This window comes from Oncorhynchus gorbuscha, unplaced genomic scaffold, assembly GCF_021184085.1.
Source record: "Oncorhynchus gorbuscha isolate QuinsamMale2020 ecotype Even-year unplaced genomic scaffold, OgorEven_v1.0 Un_scaffold_907, whole genome shotgun sequence".
Lineage (NCBI taxonomy): Eukaryota > Metazoa > Chordata > Actinopteri > Salmoniformes > Salmonidae > Oncorhynchus > Oncorhynchus gorbuscha.
The window spans coordinates 164,416-183,806 of NW_025745874.1; the positions used below are offsets into that span (position 1 = coordinate 164,416).

General features: G+C 45.4%; 2 protein-coding genes across 2 annotated transcripts; one reads left to right on the plus strand and one right to left on the minus strand.

The window, feature by feature from the left end:
* Nucleotides 1-4,750: 4,750 nt before the first annotated feature.
* On the minus strand, nt 4,751-5,908 carry LOC124020772 (early nodulin-75-like). The gene has a single exon (XM_046336035.1). The coding sequence runs from the start codon at nt 5,906-5,908 to the stop codon at nt 4,751-4,753; it is 1,158 nt and encodes a 385-aa protein (XP_046191991.1).
* A 2,019-nt stretch (nt 5,909-7,927) lies between these two features.
* LOC124020766 (heme-binding protein 1-like) lies at nt 7,928-18,457 on the plus strand. Its single transcript, XM_046336027.1, has 7 exons — nt 7,928-8,080; nt 9,594-9,662; nt 9,917-9,998; nt 10,411-10,531; nt 13,311-13,450; nt 15,785-15,948; nt 16,495-18,457. Coding segments are annotated over exons 1-7 (1,071 nt in total). The 5' UTR covers nt 7,928-8,078; the 3' UTR covers nt 16,988-18,457.
* The last annotated feature ends 934 nt before the right edge of the window (nt 18,458-19,391 follow it).

A 19,391-nucleotide genomic window follows, 5' to 3' on the forward strand; every position in this document is an offset into this window, starting at 1 on the left:
CCCCTGGAACAGAGAACAGAGACCCACCGTGGCCCTGACAGGTTCTGACCCCTGGAACAGAGAACAGAGACCCACCGTGGCCCTGACAGGTTCTGACCCCTGGAACAGAGAACAGAGACCCACCGTGGCCCTGACAGGTTCTGACCCCTGGAACAGAGAACAGAGACCCACCGTGGCCCTGACAGGTTCTGACCCCTGGAACAGAGAACAGAGACCCACCGTGGCCCTGACAGGTTCTGACCCCTGGAACAGAGAACAGAGACCCACCGTGGCCCTGACAGGTTCTGACCCCTGGAACAGAGAACAGAGACCCACCGTGGCCCTGACAGGTTCTGACCCCTGGAACAGAGAACAGAGACCCACCGTGGCCCTGACAGGTTCTGACCCCTGGAACAGAGAACAGAGACCCACCGTGGCCCTGACAGGTTCTGACCCCTGGAACAGAGAACAGAGACCCACCGTGGCCCTGACAGGTTCTGACCCCTGGAACAGAGAACAGAGACCCACCGTGGCCCTGACAGGTTCTGACCCCTGGAACAGAGAACAGAGACCCACCGTGGCCCTGACAGGTTCTGACCCCTGGAACAGAGAACAGAGACCCACCGTGGCCCTGACAGGTTCTGACCCCTGGAACAGAGAACAGAGACCCACCGTGGCCCTGACAGGTTCTGACCCCTGGAACAGAGAACAGAGACCCACCGTGGCCCTGACAGGTTCTGACCCCTGGAACAGAGAACAGAGACCCACCGTGGCCCTGACAGGTTCTGACCCCTGGAACAGAGAACAGAGACCCACCGTGGCCCTGACAGGTTCTGACCCCCCACCGTGGAACAGAGAACAGAGACCCACCGTGGCCCTGACAGGTTCTGACCCCTGGACAGAGAACAGAGACCCACCGTGGCCCTGACAGGTTCTGACCCCTGGAACAGAGAACAGAGACCCACCGTGGCCCTGACAGGTTCTGCCCAGAGAACAGACGCCCACCGTGGCCCTGACAGGTTCTGCCCAGAGAACAGACGCCCACTGTGGCCCTGACAGGTTCTGACCAGAGAACAGAGACACCCACCGTGGCCCTGACAGGTTCTGACCCCTGGAACAGAGAACAGAGACCCACCGTGGCCCTGACAGGTTCTGACCCCTGGACCAGAGAACAGAGACCCACCGTGGCCCTGACAGGTTCTGACCCCTGGACCAGAGAACAGAGACCCACCGTGGCCCTGACAGGTTCTGACCCCTGGACCAGAGAACAGAGACCCACCGTGGCCCTGACAGGTTCTGACCCCTGGACCAGAGAACAGAGACCCACCGTGGCCCTGACAGGTTCTGACCCCTGGACCAGAGAACAGAGACCCACCGTGGCCCTGACAGGTTCTGACCCCTGGAACAGAGAGCAGAGACCCACCGTGGCCCTGACAGGTTCTGACCCCTGGAACAGAGACCCACCGTGGCCCTGACAGGTTCTGACCCCTGGACCAGAGAACAGAGACCCACCGTGGCCCTGACAGGTTCTGACCCCTGGACCAGAGAACAGAGACACCCCTACTGATAGACAGTCCCACCCCCAGTGAAAGCAGCATCTATGTGGGGGAAGTTATCAGAACCCTGGTCAGGATAGTGAACGGTGGACCAGTCAATCTTCATCATTTCATTTGCATCTCCATATACCTTCTCTTCTCGTCAAAATAGATGATTCATATGTTGAAGTGTATATCAAGATATTGTTTATTTCACTTTTCTTTAATCCTGATTCCATCAATCGTCCAATCATCAAGCCCTTTTGATAAGTTGATTGGGGTGTGTCAGGCTGGCACAAAACCCTGCACACCCTGTGGTTTTCCAGGACTGGGATTGAAAGGACACTGATGTGTTTGACTTTGTTTGTCAGAATCAGAGACTTTGGATGAATTTTAATTTAGTTTCTCAGATTTTTATAAAGTGCTTTTTTTACTGAGCGGCTGATGTTTTGTATTTAGTCTGTTTTACTGTGTTGTTATTGACATTATTTAACAGGTCACAAGTTTGTAAATATTGATAAAAGACAGAGAGGATGATGTTATTATCGTTGGTGGTAATATAATCAGTATATAGCACCTTCATAAGCAGTATATAGCACCTTCATAAGCAGTATATAGCACCTTCATAAGCAGTATATAGCACCTTCATAAGCAGTATATAGCACCTTCATAAGCAGTATATAGCACCTTCATAAGCAGTGCATGAGGGCTTCATAAGCAGTATATAGCACCTTCATAAGCAGTATATAGCAGCTTCATAAGCAGTATATAGCAGCTTCATAAGCAGTATATAGCACCTTCATAAGCAGTATATAGCACCTTCATAAGCAGTATATAGCACCTTCATAAGCAGTATATAGCACCTTCATAAGCAGTATATAGCACCTTCATAAGCAGTATATAGCACCTTCATAAGCAGTATATAGCACCTTCATAAGCAGTATATAGCACCTTCATAAGCAGTATAGAGCACCTTCATAAGCAGTATATAGCACCTTCATAAGCAGTATATAGCACCTTCATAAGCAGTATATAGCACCTTCATAAGCAGTATATAGCACCTTCATAAGCAGTATATAGCACCTTCATAAGCAGTGCATGAGGGCTTCATTAGGTAAAAGCATCATCTTGATTCTATTCCAATATGACATGTACTGACCCAATCACAACAACCCCACACCCTTCCAGCAAGTCTTTGAAACTATCCCACCCATACAGACCCGTTAATCTGGGCTATGGATCCTCCACAGGGATGACGTAGGCCCCTAAGTATTGCTTATGAAGGGGACAAGTAGCCTCCAAGTAGGTTTCCTGCTCTAACTCTAAAGATCTGATCATACATGGACTGTACATCAGTGGAGTTGTTGCTAATAGCAACATGTCAAAAGTATACCTAATTGACATCCCAAATGGTACCCTATCCCCTATATAGTGCCCTTCATTTGACCATAGCCCTATATAGTACACTTCATTTGACCATAGCCCTATGTGTTGAACCCTATATAATACACTTCATTTGACCATAGCCCTATATAGTGCACTTCATTTGACCATAGCCCTATATAGTGCACTTCATTTGACCATAGCCCTATATAGTGCACTTCATTTGACCAGAGGCCTATATAGTGCACTTCATTTGACCATAGCCCTATGGGTTGAACCCTATATAGTACACTTCATTTGACCAGAGCCCTATATAGTACACTTCATTTGACCAGAGCCCTATATAGTACACTTCATTTGACCAGAGCCCTATATAGTACACTTCATTTGACCAGAGCCCTATATAGTACACTTCATTTGACCAGAGCCCTATATAGTACACTTCATTTGACCAGAGCCCTATATAGTGCACTTCATTTGATCAGAGCCCTATATAGTACACTTCATTTGACCAGAGCCCTATATAGTGCACTTCATTTGATCAGAGCCCTATATAGTGCACTTCATTTGATCAGAGCCCTATATAGTACACTTCATTTGACCAGAGCCCTATATAGTACACTTCATTTGACCAGAGCCCTATATAGTGCACTTCATTTGATCAGAGCCCTATATAGTGCACTTCATTTGATCAGAGCCCTATGGGTTGAACCCTATCCCTTAAGTAGTGCACTATACAGGGGAAAGGATGCCATTTGTGACACAGAGGGAGGATTTGAATGGATCTGTTCCAGGTTTTGTTGTGTGTGTGTGTGTAGTGTTTGAAACTAAAACCTGCTAACCAACCATGTAATGAACCATGTAATGTCTAACAGTATGATGGAGGTCACATGGTTAAATAAAGTGGATGATTGGAACGTGTAGGGGAGACCGAGCCCCTATTGGCTAATCTACAACCTGCTTTCAATATAGCACATCTATACAGTGAGTGGACAAAACATTAGGAACACCTGCTCTTTCCATGATAGACTGACCAGGTGAATCCAGGTGAAAGCTATGATCCCTTATTGATGTCACCTGTTAAATCCACTTCGACCAGTGTAGATGAAGGGGAGGAGACATGTTGAAGTAGGATTTTTTTTTAGCCTCGAGACAATTGAGACATAGATTGTGTATGTGTGTCATTCAGGGGGTGAATGGGCAGGACAACATATTTAAGTGCCTTTTAGCGAGGTATGGCGGTAGGTACCAGGGGCACCGGTGTCTGTCAAGAACTGCAACGCTGCTGGGCTTTTCATGCTCAACAGTTTCCCCTGTGGATCAAGAATGGACATCCACCTACTTGACAAGACTGTGGGAAGCGGTGGAGTCAACATGGTTCGGCATCCCTGTGGAACGCGTTAGACACTTTTGTCGAGTCCAGACCCCGTAACAAATCGAGGTGCAACTCAATATTGGGAAGGTTTTCTTCGTGTTTTGTACACTCAGTGTATACTGTCCACTAATACACACACACACCTACCTGTATGTCAACAGATTTAAGAATGTTATGCAAAGCTGTGGGTCAGGGTCAAGACTGGGCTTTGGGCTTTAAGAAGAAGGCCCAATATAGCTCACCCAAGACTATTAAGACCTGTAGGACAGGCTGTGTCGCACAGGGAAAAGTGCAGAAGGAAAGTGGTGGCATTTGATTTAAAACATCCAAAACACATCAAAGAACAGTCTTATTCAAACCGTCACCTTTAGCTTCCCACTGAAGAAGACACTGGTAATCCAAACTGTCTCCTTTAACCTACCACAGAAGAAGTGTCCCTGGTGATTTCAATATTGATATTTGGAGCACTGCCAGCCTGTCATCTGTTCCTGGGGCGCTGGCTGGCTGGGTGTACTGTAACCGGGGAGCTGTCTGGCTGGGCGTACTGTAACCGGGGCGCTGTCTGGCTGGGTGTACTGTAACCGGGGCGCTGTCTGGCTGGGTGTACTGTAACCGGGGTGCTGTCTGGCTGGGCGTACTGTAACCGGGGTGCTGTCTGGCTGGGCGTACTGTAACCGGGGAGCTGTCTGGCTGGGCGTACTGTAACTGTAACTGGGGAGCTGTCTGGCTGGGCGTACTGTAACCGGGGCGCTGTCTGGCTGGGTGTACTGTAACCGGGGAGCTGTCTGGCTGGGCGTACTGTAACCGGGGCGCTGTCTGGCTGGGTGTACTGTAACCGGGGCGCTGTCTGGCTGGGTGTACTGTAACCGGGGCGCTGTCTGGCTGGGTGTACTGTAACCGGGGCGCTGTCTGGCTGGGTGTACTGTAACCGGGGAGCTGTCTGGCTGGGCGTACTGTAACCGGGGCGCTGTCTGGCTGGGTGTACTGTAACCGGGGCGCTGTCTGGCTGGGTGTACTGTAACCGGGGCGCTGTCTGGCTGGGTGTACTGTAACCGGGGCGCTGTCTGGCTGGGTGTACTGTAACCGGGGTGCTGTCTGGCTGGGCGTACTGTAACCGGGGAGCTGTCTGGCTGGGCGTACTGTAACCGGGGCGCTGTCTGGCTGGGTGTACTGTAACCGGGGAGCTGTCTGGCTGGGCGTACTGTAAGTGGGGAGCTGTCTGGCTGGGCGTACTGTAACCAGGGCACTGTCTGGCTGGGCGTACTGTAACCGGGGAGCTGTCTGGCTGGGCGTACTGTAACCGGGGAGCTGTCTGGCTGGGCGTACTGTAACCGGGGAGCTGTCTGGCTGGGCGTACTGTAACTGGGGAGCTGTCTGGCTGGGCGTACTGTAACCAGGGCACTGTCTGGCTGGGTGTACTGTAACTGGGGCGCGGGGAGCTGTCTGACTGGGCGTACTGTAACCGGGGAGCTGTCTGGCTGGGTGTACTGTAACCGGGGAGCTGTCTGGCTGGGTGTACTGTAACCGGGGAGCTGTCTGGCTGGGTGTACTGTAACCGGGAGCTGTCTGGCTGGGTGTACTGTAACCGGGGATCTGTATGGCTGGGTGTACTGTAACTGCTTGCCGAAACCAGCATATTTATGCAGCTTTAGGCACCCCTGGCCACGCCCACATCCTCGGGAAGTAGGGGTGCTGAGGGGGCTGCGGCACCCCCTAAAAAAAATCTGAATTAAAAATATTAATTAATAGAAAAATATTGTTTTTGGAGAAATATTTTTTTCACAAAAGTAGTGCACTGGGCCTTTACTAGTATAAGTGGACTGATATATAGACATCTGTAGCATTAGCAACAAATAATCAGCGTCTTAGCTTTGGCAAAAAAGGTTGTAATTAGGAACAGGTTTCAATAGTTGGAATTGTAAGAGTTGTTGCCCTGCCCCTTTCTCTGTGATGTCATTCTAATGGAATCTATAAAGAACAAAACCCTGTCCCTTTCTCTGTGATGTCATTCTAATGGAATCTAGAAAGATCAAAACCCTGTCCCTTTCTCTGTGATGTCATTCTAATGGAATCTAGAAAGAACAAAACGCTGTCCCTTTCTCTGTGATGTCATTCTAATGGAATCTAGAAAGATCTAAACCCTGTCCCTTTCTCTGTGATGTCATTCTAATGGAATCTAAAAAGAACAAAAGGCTGTCCCTTTCTCTGTGATGTCATTCTAATGGAATCTAAAAAGAACAAAACGCTGTCCTCAAACATTTACATCAAATGCTGCAAAGTATGGACAAAGACACAAAACATTCACATGAAATTAAATAACATGGAAAACAACCACTTTTTGTACAGTATTAATTTACCATCCTTGCTAAACAGAATGTAAATGTACATGACTGTATTGTACAGAGGCTGGTCATCTAGGTTTGTACCTGTAGACTTTCCATCAGCCTGTAGAAAAACAATGACCGCTACAGTAATTAACTACATTGAGACATCAAGTGGTTTGTGATGTTGTGATGCCATGATGTGACTGAGGTGGTGGAGCATGGTGCTTGCAACACTAGGGTTGTGGGTTTGAGTCCAATGTGGGACCAGTATGAAAATGTATTCACTGTTGCTCTGGATAAGCTTGTCTGATAAAATGAAACAGGAATTAAATAACCGTTTCAGCTTTCACAGAGAAATAAATTACTTTTGCAAAGTATTTCAAGAAACTGGGAAACATATATTAACCCTTGTGTAGTCTTAACATTCTGTATACTCATCTTGTCCTAAGGGTCAAAAATGACCCACCTTCACTAAACCCCTCAAATAAAGCAGCTTAAATGAATTTTAAACCCCAAATCTATTTTGCATGAAGAAACAACCTGTGGTTCATCACAAACGTTGTGAATATCTGTGAGTATCTTCACTAGTTCAGTATCAGCGGACCTTCACTAGTTCAGTATCAGCAGACCTTCACTAGTTCAGTATCAGCGGACCTTCACTAGTTCAGTATCAGCGGACCTTCACTAGTTAAGTATCAGCGGACCTTCACTAGTTCAGTATCAGCAGACTTTCACTAGTTCAGTATCAGCGGACTTTCACTAGTTCAGTATCAGCGGACCTTCACTAGTTCAGTATCAGCGGACCTTCACTAGTTCAGTATCAGCGGACTTTCACTAGTTCAGTATCAGCGGACCTTCACTAGTTCAGTATCAGCGGACATTCACTAGTTCAGTATCAGCGGACCTTCACTAGTTCAGTATCAGCGAACCTTCACTAGTAGTTCAGTATCAGCGGACCTTCACTAGTTCAGTATCAGCTGACCTTCACTAGTTCAGTATCAGCGGACCTTCACTAGTTCAGTATCAGCGGACCTTCACTAGTTCAGTATCAGCGGACCTTCACTAGTTCAGTATCAGCGGACCTTCACTAGTTCAGTATCAGCGGACTTTCACTACTTCAGTATCAGCGGACTTTCACTACTTCAGTATCAGCGGACCAGAGTATTGATGCCTTCAGCACAGCCAAAAACCTGCATTAATTCTGCATCCCTTAAACATCCCTTAAACTACTTCCCGCGGCAACCCCACGCCGCTCCATTATGACACACACAGACACACCTGCGCCCCTCCGGTCGGCCGTTAGTGGGCCAGCCCAGACCTGGCTGTGGTTTCGTAAGCAGCGAGAGCTGCAGTACACTATAAAGCTACTTGCTGATCAAACCGGGTGACTGTCGTCATCCTCCAGAGCGCACAACGCACGCAGTAGCCTAGTCAAATTTCACCAGCGGATAACGGACACCGGACAGGACATTCCTCTTCATAATGTGAGTTCTCATACTGCATGTTGCTGCTGTTCAGCGGACTTTTGGGCTGGTATTTATTACTGCATATTGTTTTCTTATTAAAGCAAATGGGACTATTTTAGTTAGGTTTATTTGTTTTACTTCAATGTGTGGGACGAGAGTACTGCTATGGGTCTGGTTTCTTGAAGTCATTTTTAAAATATGAGAAAGAAAGTGTGAAGTGGGTGTGACATTGACCTGAGCAGCAAAATGACGCATTGCTTGCGCATCTCACGGAGAGAAAGCGATAGAAAGAGCGAGAGAGAGAGAGTCTGTTTCTGAGCCACCCCCTCTCATGTTTCGGTCCGCTGCATCAATATTAACCGGGTCCTGGCTGAGGAAAGGCAAGCACCGTGTGTCTACCGCATTGAAACGCCACCGTTGGCTCGCTTCCAGCCGTTAAATAACGGTTGCTAGCTGAGTTGAGTAACGGGATTGTTTCTGATCTGCAGTAGGTCAGTCAGTCTAGTTGATAAGGATCTAGTTAAGACCATTGGCATCATTATCTTTTCCACCGTGACCTCAGATCGCCTGTTCTGCTGCTGATGCTGTGGCTGGTGCAGAGAGAGAATGACGATGCAGCAAAATCTCTCTCTCTCTCTATTTCTCTCTCTCTCTCACACACACACACACACACACACACCTCCCAGCTCTCTCTCTCTCTCAGAGGATAATGTGCCCCATTGTACCTCTGCAGAAAACACACACACACACACACCATCACACACACACACACACACACACACACACACACACACACACACACACACACACACACACACACACACACACACACACACACACACACACACACACACACACACACACACACACACACACACACACACACACACACACACACCACCCTCACACCACACCCTCACACACCCTCACACACACCCCATCACACACACCCTCACACACACACACACACACACACACAACACACACACACACACACACACACACACACACACACACACACACACACACACACACACACACACACACACACACACACCATCACACACACACCATCACACACACCCTCACACTCACACACACACCATCACACACACAAACCATCACACACACACCAACACACACCACACACACACACCATCACACACACACACACACACACACACACACACACACACACACACACACACACACACACACACACACACACACCCTCACACACACCCTCACACCCTCACACACACATCACACACACAAACCATCACACACACACCACACACACACACACACCATCACACAAACCTTCACACACACACACACACACACCATCACACACACACACACACACACCATCACACGCGATCACATACCATCACACGCGATCACATACCATCACACGCGATCACATACCATCACACACACCATCACACGCACATCATCATACACCATCACACACACACCAATACACACACACCAATAGACAGTGGATATGAACAACTGTGTGTGTCCTCAGGGAGTTGTTCCCAGGGCTGGTGATGCTGGTGGCTCTAATGGTTTCAGTTGGTGCTGAAGGCGGCGTCGGGTAAGACAATCTCTACTTTTCAATGACACCCCCTTACTGTGTGTGTGTGTGTGTGTGTGTGTGTGTGTGTGTGTGTGTGTGTGTGTGTGTGTGTGTGTGTGTGTGTGTGTGTGTGTGTGTGTGTGTGTGTGTGTGTGTGTGTGTGTGTGTGTGTGTGTGTGTGTGTGTGTGTGTGTGTGTGTGTGTGTTAGTAATGTGTTAGTAGTGTGTTAGAATGAGACACTACTAACAACCTACTATCTCCTGTCCTCTAGCCCCAGCAACAACTCCAGTTTCTGCTCCGAGTCAAAGGAATGTCTGGAGTATGAGCTGGTGTGCAAAACAGATGAATATGAGGTGAGTGGACACACACACACACACACATATACGCACACATACACACCTACACCCCATCACACACAGACATACCATCACACGCACATACACACAAACACCATTGCACACACACACCATTACACACACACACACGCACACATACACACCTACACACCATCACCATCACACACACCATCACACGCACACACCATCACAAGCGCACACACACACACCATCACACACACACCACACACACACACACACACACACACACACACACACACACACACACACACACACACACACACACACACACACACACACACACACACACACACACACACACACACACACACACACAGAGAGAGAGATGGACACCTGCACCTATATGTTAAAGATATCTCCTTTAATAATATGTGTGTGTGTTTGTCAGGTCCGTCACTACAGTCCTACTCGTTGGGTGTCTACGGATGCGGAGGCCTACTTCATGGGGGTGGGAGCAGCCATGGCCTTCAGGAGACTGTTCCAGTACATCACTGGGGCCAACAACGGAGGTAAGAGACTGTTCTAGTACATCACTGGGGCCAACAACGGAGGTAAGAGACTGTTCTAGTACATCACTGGAGACAACAACGGAGGTAAGAGACTGTTCTAGTACATCACTGGGGACAACAGAGGTAAGAGACTGTTCCAGTACATCACTGGGGCCAACAACGGAGGTAAGAGACTGTTCCAGTACATCACTGGGGCCAACAACGGAGGTAAGAGACTGTTCCAGTACATCACTGGGGACAACAACGGAGGTAAGAGACTGTTCTAGTACATCACTAGAGACAACAACGGAGGTAAGAGACTGTTCTAGTACATCACTAGAGACAACAACGGAGGTAAGAGACTGTTCTAGTACATCACTAGAGACAACAACAGAGGTAAGAGACTGTTCTAGTACATCACTAGAGACAACAACGGAGGTAAGAGACTGTTCTAGTACATCACTAGAGACAACAACGGAGGTAAGAGACTGTTCTAGTACATCACTAGAGACAACAACAGAGGTAAGAGACTGTTCTAGTACATCACTGGAGACAACAGAGGTAAGAGACTGTTCCAGTACATCACTGGGGCCAACAGAGGTAAGAGACTGTTCTAGTACATCACAGGGGACAACAACGGAGGTAAGAGACTGTTCTAGTACATCACTGGGGACAACAACGGAGGTAAGAGACTGTTCTAGTACATCACTTGAGACAACAGAGGTAAGAGACTGTTCTAGTACATCACTGGGGACAACAACGGAGGTAAGAGACTGTTCTAGTACATCACTGGGGCCAACAGAGGTAAGAGACTGTTCTAGTACATCACTGGGGCCAACAGAGGTAAGAGACTGTTCTAGTACATCACTGGGGACAACAACGGAGGTAAGAGACTGTTCTTGTACATCACCGGGGACAACAGAGGTAAGAGACTGTTCTAGTACATCACTGGAGACAACAGAGGTAAGAGACTGTTCTAGTACATCACTGGGGACAACAACAGAGGTAAGAGACTGTTCTAGTACATCACTGGAGACAACAGAGGTAAGAGACTGTTCTAGTACATCACTGGGGACAACAACGGAGGCAAGAGACTGTTCTAGTACATCACTGGAGACAACGGAGGTAAGAGACTGTTCTAGTACATCACCGGGGACAACAGAGGTAAGAGACTGTTCTAGTACATCACTGGAGACAACAGAGGTAAGAGACTGTTCTAGTACATCACTGGAGACAACAGAGGTAAGAGACTGTTCTAGTACATCACTGGGGACAACAGAGGTAAGAGACTGTTCTAGTACATCACTGGGGACAACAGAGGTAAGAGACTGTTCTAGTACATCACTAGAGACAACAGAGGTAAGAGACTGTTCTAGTACATCACTGGGGACAACAGAGGTAAGAGACTGTTCTAGTACATCACTAGAGACAACAGAGGTAAGAGACTGTTCTAGTACATCACTGGAGACAACAGAGGTAAGAGACTGTTCTAGTACATCACTGGAGACAACAGAGGTAAGAGACTGTTCTAGTACATCACTGGGGACAACAGAGGTAAGAGACTGTTCTAGTACATCACTGGGGACAACAGAGGTAAGAGACTGTTCTAGTACATCACTAGAGACAACAGAGGTAAGAGACTGTTCTAGTACATCACTGGGGACAACAGAGGTAAGAGACTGTTCTAGTACATCACTAGAGACAACAGAGGTAAGAGACTGTTCTAGTACATCACTGGAGACAACAGAGGTAAGAGACTGTTCTAGTACATCACTGGGGACAACAACGGAGGTAAGAGACTGTTCTAGTACATCACTGGAGACAACGGAGGTAAGAGACTGTTCTAGTACATCACCGGGGACAACAGAGGTAAGAGACTGTTCTAGTACATCACTGGAGACAACAGAGGTAAGAGACTGTTCTAGTACATCACTGGAGACAACAGAGGTAAGAGACTGTTCTAGTACATCACTGGGGACAACAGAGGTAAGAGACTGTTCTAGTACATCACTGGGGACAACAGAGGTAAGAGACTGTTCTAGTACATCACTAGAGACAACAGAGGTAAGAGACTGTTCTAGTACATCACTGGGGACAACAGAGGTAAGAGACTGTTCTAGTACATCACTAGAGACAACAGAGGTAAGAGACTGTTCTAGTACATCACTGGAGACAACAGAGGTAAGAGACTGTTCTAGTACATCACTGGAGACAACAGAGGTAAGAGACTGTTCTAGTACATCACTGGGGACAACAGAGGTAAGAGACTGTTCTAGTACATCACTGGGGACAACAGAGGTAAGAGACTGTTCTAGTACATCACTAGAGACAACAGAGGTAAGAGACTGTTCTAGTACATCACTGGGGACAACAGAGGTAAGAGACTGTTCTAGTACATCACTAGAGACAACAGAGGTAAGAGACTGTTCTAGTACATCACTGGGGACAACAGAGGTAAGAGACTGTTCTAGTACATCACTAGAGACAACAGAGGTAAGAGACTGTTCTAGTACATCACTGGAGACAACAGAGGTAAGAGACTGTTCTAGTACATCACTGGAGACAACAACGGAGGTAAGAGAGAGAGAGTGTTAATCCTGTGTGTCTGAATTTACACGTGAGGACATTGTACATCTACAAAATGCATTGTGTGTCTGAATACTACAAACCTCTAAATGGATATGTCTGTGTGTCTCCTTGTCTGTGTGTCTGTGTGTCTCCTTGTCTGTATGGCTGTGTCTGTGTGTCTGTGTGTCTGCGTGTCTGTGTGTCTGCGTGTCTGTGTGTCTGCGTGTCCCAGGTCTCCAGATGGAGATGACTGCTCCAGTCCTGGTGAGGATCCCCGAGGAGACCAGGATGTGGGAACCAGCCATCTACACCCTCAGTTTCCTGCTTCCAGCGGCCTATCAGGAGAGACCTCCCACACCTACCAATGACAAGGTGAGTCTGGCCGGCTAACCCTCCAATCAGAAGCAGGTGGAACGAACACATCACAAGTAATATTATGAGGTATGCCGTTTTACCAGAGGTGTTTGTCCAAAGCCACTTACAGTAGTAGTGAGTGTGTATATTTATATATATTTCTAGCATGTGAGTGTGTATATTTATATATATTTCTAGCATGTGAGTGTGTATATTTATATATATTTCTAGCATGTGAGTGTGTATATTTATATATATTTCTAGCATGTGAGTGTGTATATTTATATATATTTCTAGCATGTGAGTGTGTATATTTATATATATTTCTAGCATGTGAGTGTGTATATTTATATATATTTTTAGCATGTGAGTGTGTATATTTATATATATTTCTAGCATGTGAGTGTGTATATTTATATATATTTCTAGCATGTGAGTGTGTATATTTATATATATTTCTAGCATGTGAGTGTGTATATTTATATATATTTCTAGCATGTGAGTGTGTATATTTATATATATTTCTAGCATGTGAGTGTGTATATTTATATATATTTCTAGCATGTGAGTGTGTATATTTATATATGTTTCTAGCATGTGAGTGTGTATATTTATATATATTTCTAGCATGTGAGTGTGTATATTTATATATATTTCTAGCATGTGAGTGTGTATATTTATATATGTTTCTAGCATGTGAGTGTGTATATTTATATATATTTCTAGCATGTGAGTGTGTATATTTATATATGTTTCTAGCATGTGAGTGTGTATATTTATATATATTTCTAGCATGTGAGTGTGTATATTTATATATATTTCTAGCATGTGAGTGTGTATATTTATATATATTTCTAGCATGTGAGTGTGTATATTTATATATATTTCTAGCATGTGAGTGTGTATATTTATATATGTTTCTAGCATGTGAGTGTGTATATTTATATATGTTTCTAGCATGTGAGTGTGTATATTTATATATGTTTCTAGCATGTGAGTGTGTATATTTATATATATTTCTAGCATGTGAGTGTGTATATTTATATATATTTCTAGCATGTGAGTGTGTATATTTATATATATTTCTAGCATGTGAGTGTGTATATTTATATATATGTTTCTAGCATGTGAGTGTGTATATTTATATATATTTCTAGCATGTGAGTGTGTATATTTATATATATTTCTAGCATGTGAGTGTGTATATTTATATATATTTCTAGCATGTGAGTGTGTATATTTATATATATGTTTCTAGCATGTGAGTGTGTATATTTATATATATTTCTAGCATGTGAGTGTGTATATTTATATATATTTCTAGCATGTGAGTGTGTATATTTATATATATATTTCTAGCATGTGAGTGTGCGTGACCCCTGCGGGATTTGAACCCAGGAACTTGGCGTTCCTCGCGTTACACTACGCAGGTATACACAGTGATGTTCTCAACAGATGAAGAATCAAGATGTTCTCTTCCGCTGTACAGTAGACAGCTATGGAGCTGGGACCGGTCTGCATCTATTATCTATATATCTGTGGGGATAATGACCTATGATCTATATATCTGTGGGGATAATGACCTATGATCTATATATCTGTGGGGATAATGCTGTACGATCTATATATCTGTGGGGATACTGTTCTATGATCTATATAGCTGTGGGGGTATTGTTCTATGATCTATATATCTGTGGGGATAATGACCTATGATCTATATATCTGTGGGGATAATGACCTAGTATCTATATATCTGTGGGGATAATGGGGATATTGTTCTATGATCTATATATCTGTGAGGATAATGCTTGATTATCTACATATCTGTGGGGATAATGCTGTATGATCTATATATCTGTGGGGATATTGTTCTATGATCTATATATCTGTGGGGATAATGCTTGATTATCTACATATCTGTGAGGATAATGCTTGATTATCTACATATCTGTGGGGATAATGCTGTATGATCTATATATCTGTGGGGATATTGTTCTATGATCTATATATCTGTGGGGATAATGCTTGATTATCTACATATCTGTGAGGATAATGCTTGATTATCTACATATCTGTGGGGATAATGCTCGATGGTTCTGGAGTTATTTCTATCAGAGGAGATAATGACTTGAATTCTAAGGAATTGTGCCATGTCATTATGTCTGTGTGAACTAATCTAGGCTGGATGTTATCAGTGATGTTATAATGTGTTATTGTTGTTGGGATGTCTCTCTCTCCAGCTCTACTTTACTGAGATGCCCTCTATGGATGTGTACGTGCGTAGCTATGGAGGCTGGATGTTATCAGTGACGTTATAATGTGTTATTGTTGTTGGGATGTCTCTCTCTCCAGCTCTACTTTACTGAGATGCCCTCTATGGATGTGTACGTGCGTAGCTACGGAGGCTGGATGTTGTCAGTGACCTCCAGGCTTCATGCTCACCTACTGACCAAGGAGCTGGCCAGGGTTCAGGCTGACTACAACCACACCTACCACTACGGAGTGGGTTACGACAGGTAGGCCTGGACACACACATACGCACACACACGTTTTTGCTAAACTAATCTCAGATACACACACACACACACACACACTATGATCTCATAAATACACATACACACCTCTCTTGATTCTGTCCTGTGTTTCTTACTCTCTCTGTCTGTCTGTCTGTCTGTCTGTCTATCTATCTACCCCACTTCCTTTATGAACACCCTCTCTCTCTCTCTCTCTCTCTCTCTCTCTCTCTCTCTCTCTCTCTCTCTCTCTCTCTCTCTCTCTCTCTCTCTCTCTCTCTCTCTCTCTCTCTCTCTCTCTCTCTCTCTGTTTCTCTCTCTCTCTCTCTCTCTTTCTCTCTCTCTGTTTCTCTGTTTCTCTGTTTCTCTGTTTCTCTGTTTCTCTCTCTCTCTCTCTCTCTCTCTCTGTCTCTCTGTCTCTCTCTCTGTCTCTCTGTCTCTCTGTCTCTCTGTCTCTCTGTCTCTCTGTCCCTCTCCCTCTCTCCCTCTCTCCCTCTCCCTCTCTCTCTCTCTCTCTCTGTATTGATTATTTCCTGTGTTTCTCTCCAGTCCTCTGAAGCTGCTGAACAGACACAATGAGGTGTGGTACGTAGCTGAGGGAGAGGCTGTCTGCTCTGACCCCCAGGAACCAACCCCACCACACACACCTACCCCCACACACACATCCAACGCCACACCCAATGCCACACACACATCCAACGCCACACCCAATGCCACACACACACCCAACGCCACACTCAACACCTCACACACACCCAACGTCACACACACACCCAACACCTCACACACACCCAATGCCACACACATCCCCTCCAGCACCATCTCTGACTCCCCCTCAGATCTCCCAGCCAACCGGCCACCCACCCCCACCCAGGCCCCCGAGGTGACCCCCTCTCAGGGCTCGGTGGTCGGGGAGACCCCCTCGGCCAACAGCTCTGACCCCCAGACGGACGGCCCCTGGAACAACACTGTGGAGGCCTCCCTGGAGGACACCCCCTCTGATAACGCTGTCGCCGACCCCGCTGACCTCAACCTGGCCTAGTCCTGCAATACTATACATGACCCTGAACAGCAGAGGGGTACGGAGGGCTGCTGTGGTGAGAGAGCTCCTTCAGTTAGATGTCCATTTGGAATTGGGCCCTTGTCTCAGTATTTACTGTAATACACCACGCCCCCTACTGGTGTCATATGGTTACTACACATATTAGCTTTATTCACCTGCCGCTCACCTGTTATCCATGTTACCACACTGATCTGTTATCCATGTTACCACACTGATCTGTTATCCATGTTACCACACTGATCTGTTATCCATGTTACCACACTGATCTGTTATCCATGTTACCACACTGATCTGTTATCCATGTTACCCTGTTATCCATGTTACCACACTGATCTGTTATCCATGTTACCACACTGATCTGTTATCCATGTTACCACACTGATCTGTTATCCATGTTACCACACTGATCTGTTATCCATGTTATCACACTGATCTGTTATCCATGTTACCACACTGATCTGTTATCCATGTTACCACACTGATCTGTTATCCATGTTACCACACTGATCTGTTATCCATGTTACCCTGTTATCCATGTTACCACACTGATCTGTTATCCATGTTACCACACTGACCTGTTATCCATGTTACCACACTGACCTGTTATCCATGTTACCACACTGATCTGTTATCCATGTTACCACACTGATCTGTTATCCATGTTACCACACTGATCTGTTATCCATGTTACCACACTGATCTGTTATCCATGTTACCACACTGATCTGTTATCCATGTTACCACACTGATCTGTTATCCATGTTACCACACTGACCTGTTATCCATGTTACCACACTGATCTGTTATCCATGTTACCACACTGATCTGTTATCCATGTTACCCTGTTATCCATGTTACCACACTGATCTGTTATCCATGTTACCACACTGATCTGTTATCCATGTTACCACACTGATCTGTTATCCATGTTACCACCCTGACCAATGGCAGCGCTGTAGATCTAACCCTGGCCAATAGCAGCGCTGTAGATCTAACCCTGGCCAATAGCAGCGCTGTAGATCTAACCCTGGCCAATGGCAGCGCTGTAGCAGTGTGGTAACTTTATTCTCCTTTATCATTATTCATTGTTTACAGATAAACAGTTGTATTTCTGTCACACTGACTAGAAGGTTCTCCACTCGTTGTCGTCTCCGTTGTGTATTTATTTGTCATTATTTATAAATGTATTTTCTGTCTGTTTGCGAGCAGCTTTTACATTCAGCTTGATATCAGTCGGTAATGTATAATTACTCACCATGTTGTCTGTATGACACTGTGGTGTGTGTGAAAATGCTTAACTTGTATCATTAGTCAAATAGTCGAAAATGTAACCATTTAAAAGTGATAGACTGATGTTTCATCTGTAGATGTACCCGAGAGGGTTTCTGTTCGTCTGGTTGTAATATCTGTCAAGTCTTGAGGATGGCGCAATAAAACCACTAAAACAAACATACTGAGTCATAGAATTATCTCTGTTTGGATTTGGACTCTTCACTAAACCAGAGTTCATACATTTATATGGCTTCAACACCCTTTGAATGGAGATTGGTGTTTAATCTGTGTCTGGGACACCAGTTTCTAAATGTAAAGTCACAGATCCAGCCTGCATCACATCCAGCTGTGATTGGGAGTCCCGTAGGGCGGAGCACAATTGGCCCAGCGTCGTTCGGGTTTTGGCCGAGGTAGGCCGTCATTGTAAATAAGAATTAGTTCTTAGCTTAACTTGCCGAAGTTCAATGAATAATAATAATAATTTATCAGATGTTATTGTGTTAAATCAGAAATGATAATAGATCAGGAGGCAGCATGTAGTCTGCCTTCATTCAACCACATTTAGACTCAAGTGACCCTAGTCAGGACTAAACCTGCTCCTGGATTCATCTAATCTGTGAAAACAGCCCACAAAAACTAGTTTCTCGGCCCCAGATTACATCTCTTCTCCTGGGCCCTGGTATTCATGAAGGTTGTCAGAGTGCTGATCTAGGATCAGGTTCCCTGCCCATTGAATCCCATTCATTCTGATCTAAAAGACAACATGTATCATAGATCATAATCCTTTAAATAATATATATATATTTATTTAACCTTTATTTAACTAGGCATGTCAGTTAATAAGAACAAATTCTTATTTTCAATGACGGCCTAGGAACAGTGGGTTAACTGCCTGTTCAGGGGCAGAACGACAGATTTGTACCTTGTCAGCTCAGGGGTTTGAACTTGCAACCTTCCGGTTACTAGTCCAACGCTTTGATTTAACACACGATCAATACAGCGTCATCTTTAATAATGAAACACTCAGTAAAACACAAAGAAAAAGGTCAGGTTTTTATTATAAATGGAAACGTCAAAAGTCATTTAAATACAACAGAAGAGAGAGAAGTGA